The following is a 3653-nucleotide window of genomic DNA, read 5'->3' as shown; positions in this document are numbered from 1 at the left end:
TTGTTTAACTGGCTGTTATTATAAAAAATATACTTTTGTGCTCCTGTTTTTTGTGTGCAAAACCTATAGTGATTCCACCAAGAGGCCAGCCCTCACTCTGATGAAATCACAGTTACGTTCTTGCCACTGAAAATACTTTTGCAATACTCCCAAAAATTCAAATAAGATAATAACAATAAAACTTTTAAAATGTGTTAATTGAAAAAGTATATATATATATATATATATTATTTATTGGGTCAGTGGTTTAATTCTAAATATATTTGTACAGTATATTTGACACAAATGTATTGAGAACCCACTAAGAAATATTACGTGAGTTTTCTTTTCATGGAAAATACAATTATAATTAATTACGAAATTACTATATACGGGAGGGGCAGGAGGGGCAGTCCCAGCTCTGGAGGCCTGCTGAGAGGAGCAGTGATGTGTGAGCGTGCTCAGTGCAGTTCTGTGCAGCAGGATGTGTGCTCTGCTCACACTAACCCCCTGGGGATGGCCCAGACACCTGGCCACAGTGCTGCTCTATTCCCAGATTGAGTCAGTCCCATTGAGGGACAGCAGAACCAGCCTGCCCCACCCTGCATATGCAAATCTGAGTTTCACCCCCACAGCTTGCAGTTTCTCAGCCCAAAATACCCCACCACTGAGACAGCTGTTTGAGCATGAGGAGGTAGAGGGCTCATTTTCATAGTTAGCTAAAAATAGGATGTGTGTGTACCTTACGTCTGCCTTAGCGTGAATCTCAGATTAGAGATTTCACATCTGAGGGAACTTGCACCCTTACTTATCTGTGCAAAAAAATAATGTGATACTTAAATTTTAAGTATCGCAATATAAGAAAACTTAAAGTGTCTATAATCATAAATACAGCGAAATCTAAAAATTCAATTGTGCAATCAAGTGAGAAAATATTTTTTAAATGAAGATAAGCAGCCAAGTAATAATTATGCTTTCATTTTAAATGCAATGATGAATAAAGTAAAGAAAAATGCATTCTCAATTCATAAATATTTAAAAAACAACATATTCTTACAAAAATTTGATGATTACAATTTATATTTGTATTTCACATTCTCCAAAGATTGTCGAAAAAATAGTATTTTCTGCATTTTAAAAAATTTTCAGTGACTTCAAGGAGTGTTTTAGTCATTTTGTGTTTCCTTGTCATATCATGGAGTGAAAAATTTAATTGTATCTGTTCCACTTCTCGAATGGATAAAAAGAGGTCTTCATAACTATTAAGTTATGGGTTAAAACATAATTTTGGAGTTAAATAATTGAAATAATATTAAATTAGTCCTGTTCCATGCAGCAGCAGGTAAGACTGCACGCATTTCTTCTCCACTCAGATACTTCTGCTGTTTGGTGCATCAGAGGGGTCTCTTACAGTTGGTGACCTGACACTTGACGGGTATCTGAGGGGTTTTCTTACACTTTTATATATTCCATCCTTCATATTTCCAGATACACAATGCTGCATTTATTCAGCAAACACAAACAGGTTTTGGTAATACTAACCCTGTACTGACTCCATGCCTGAAATATAATGGATGTCTGTGCAATTGAATACATTAAGCTCAAGGGATATCAATTCAAAATGAATGCATTGATATCTTTTGAGTTTAAAATGATCTAATTTAATAATATGGGAGCTTGTTATGGAATTCTGTCCATGCTGTATCATGCAAAGTTGTGTTTAAATTGAATAACTAACGAGAAAATTTGAAACTTAAAAAAAAAAGATGATTGTGCCAATCAAAGAAATACTGTCGCAGAAAATAATAAATTCTGCGATTCAGTGCATCGTGGCTGAGATGTCACCAGGATCCCATCTGAACAGAAACACCATTAATTACATAAACTCTGATGTATGTATTTAACTCAAAATACCCTTCAGACAGCAGTTCATTTGAAATCCCACTCATTCCTCCTTTAGGAGAAAGTACACATCCTCTGCTTAGGGTGAACTCCAGGTGATCATTGCTCCTTGTGAGTTGATATACTACGTGTTTCCTGTGATGCTGTGGTACAGTAGTGTGTTTGGTTCAGCAGCAGCTCTGCTATGGGTTCTGTGCATGACACAGAGTAGCTCCTCTTCAGTACAGAGAGGAATAAATATAGGGCAGAAGCTCATTGTCGCCCCCTACTGGTCCACTGGCAATATGTCCCAGATTAGTGCCTCCCCCCTTAGCACCTGCAGTAGGTCCCAGCTGCAGCAGTGCAGTCTTTGTGCAGTCTGAGTGAGGGAGGTTTTTGTACGGCTCTGTATCACTGTGTGAATATATATTTACTGTTGATGTAGTGAATACTCTGACAGTAATAATCTCCTGCATCTTCAGCCTGGACTCCAGTGATTTTCAGTGTAAACTGAGTCCCAGATCCACTCCCACTGAAACGATCAGGAATCCCAGACTGGCGTGTTGTGGCAGCATAAATCAGAAGTTTAGGAGCCTGACCAGGTTTCTGCTGGTACCAGTGGAGGTAGCTGCCACCGTAAACGCTCTGACTGACCGTACAGCTAATAGAGACGGTGTCTCCCAGCTGAACAGACCGAGCTGTTGGAGCCTGAGTCAGGACTATATCTGCCATTGATTCTGAAAAAGAAACGGAAATGGATGTCAATGCACACTGTTATTTAGTAATTTGCAGTATTCTGGTAAATGTGGCTCGTCTGTAATGGCAACTTGCTTCAAAACAGTTGTTTTGTGAAAAGAAAAAACAAAAATGTGAACTATAACTAAAACCTCAAGTTAAAATAGTTCTGTCTTTCTCACCTTGTACAAGGAGTCCCAGCATCACCAGCAGTAAAAAGTTTGACATCATCATAATGCTGCCTGTGTCAGTGTCTGTGAAAGGACTGGACAGTCACTGATCAGCACTGGGGGTCTTAAAGTGTGTGGAGCAGTGAGGCAGGACAGGTATGCAAAGCCCCTTCCTCTATACAAATCCTGTCACACACAGTTAGAGGAGCTCTGATGTGTGAACAGCAGTGGGTCTGTAGAGGGCTGGAACACGTGCTGTTTTTACCCTGTTAAATGTTTAAATGTCAGTCTTACTGTTTGTGGCATTGTAATGTATGATTTCAGACAAATAACTGGTGAAAAAAGGCTTGCTGATTATGTCTCAACATTGTATAAAATATGTTTTGAATAAATTCACATTGCATGTTAGTATTGCAGTTTCTTTATGGGAGATCAGAAAGTCAAGGATATCAGTTAGGCGCTTTGAATTATTCAGTTGAAGTATATCCATCTGGAATTAATGAAAACTGAAATACAGTATTATTTTGAATGTTTCCTGATTTATCTCATTCTCAGTTTTTAAATTGCATGATAAATAATGCTACATCAATGCACATTTCATGTTCCACCTTCATCTTTCAGCTATATCATTACATTTCTTTCACAAGATTACAGCAGTAACTCAATGGGTTTACAAAGGGAGTGATGCAGTATTCACTGTCTGTATGGTGTGTGTAAGAGCCCTTATGTGTCCTGTAGTTACACATGCAGATCACCCTCATCTCTTCTGAATAAGGTGAGGTACCCCACTGAGGGTGACTGCTTTACTGGTATTCATGATTTTAATTCTGTGTGAATCAGACATGTTTGCTGGTTTTACATTCCCTCTGTTTGAAAATTCTAGGCACA

General features: G+C 38.3%; 1 gene segment (V, D, J or C); it reads right to left on the bottom strand.

The window, feature by feature from the left end:
• Positions 1-2271: 2271 nt before the first annotated feature.
• On the bottom strand, positions 2272-2832 carry LOC118234189. The segment is given in 2 exon segments: positions 2272-2597; positions 2778-2832. Coding segments are annotated over 2 exon segments (378 nt in total).
• Between the last annotated feature and the right edge of the window lie 821 nt (positions 2833-3653).

This window comes from Anguilla anguilla, chromosome 8, assembly GCF_013347855.1.
Source record: "Anguilla anguilla isolate fAngAng1 chromosome 8, fAngAng1.pri, whole genome shotgun sequence".
Classification (NCBI taxonomy): Eukaryota; Metazoa; Chordata; class Actinopteri; order Anguilliformes; family Anguillidae; genus Anguilla; species Anguilla anguilla.
Note: the sequence above shows the minus strand (reverse complement) of the source record. Positions and strands in the feature narration are given on the sequence as shown.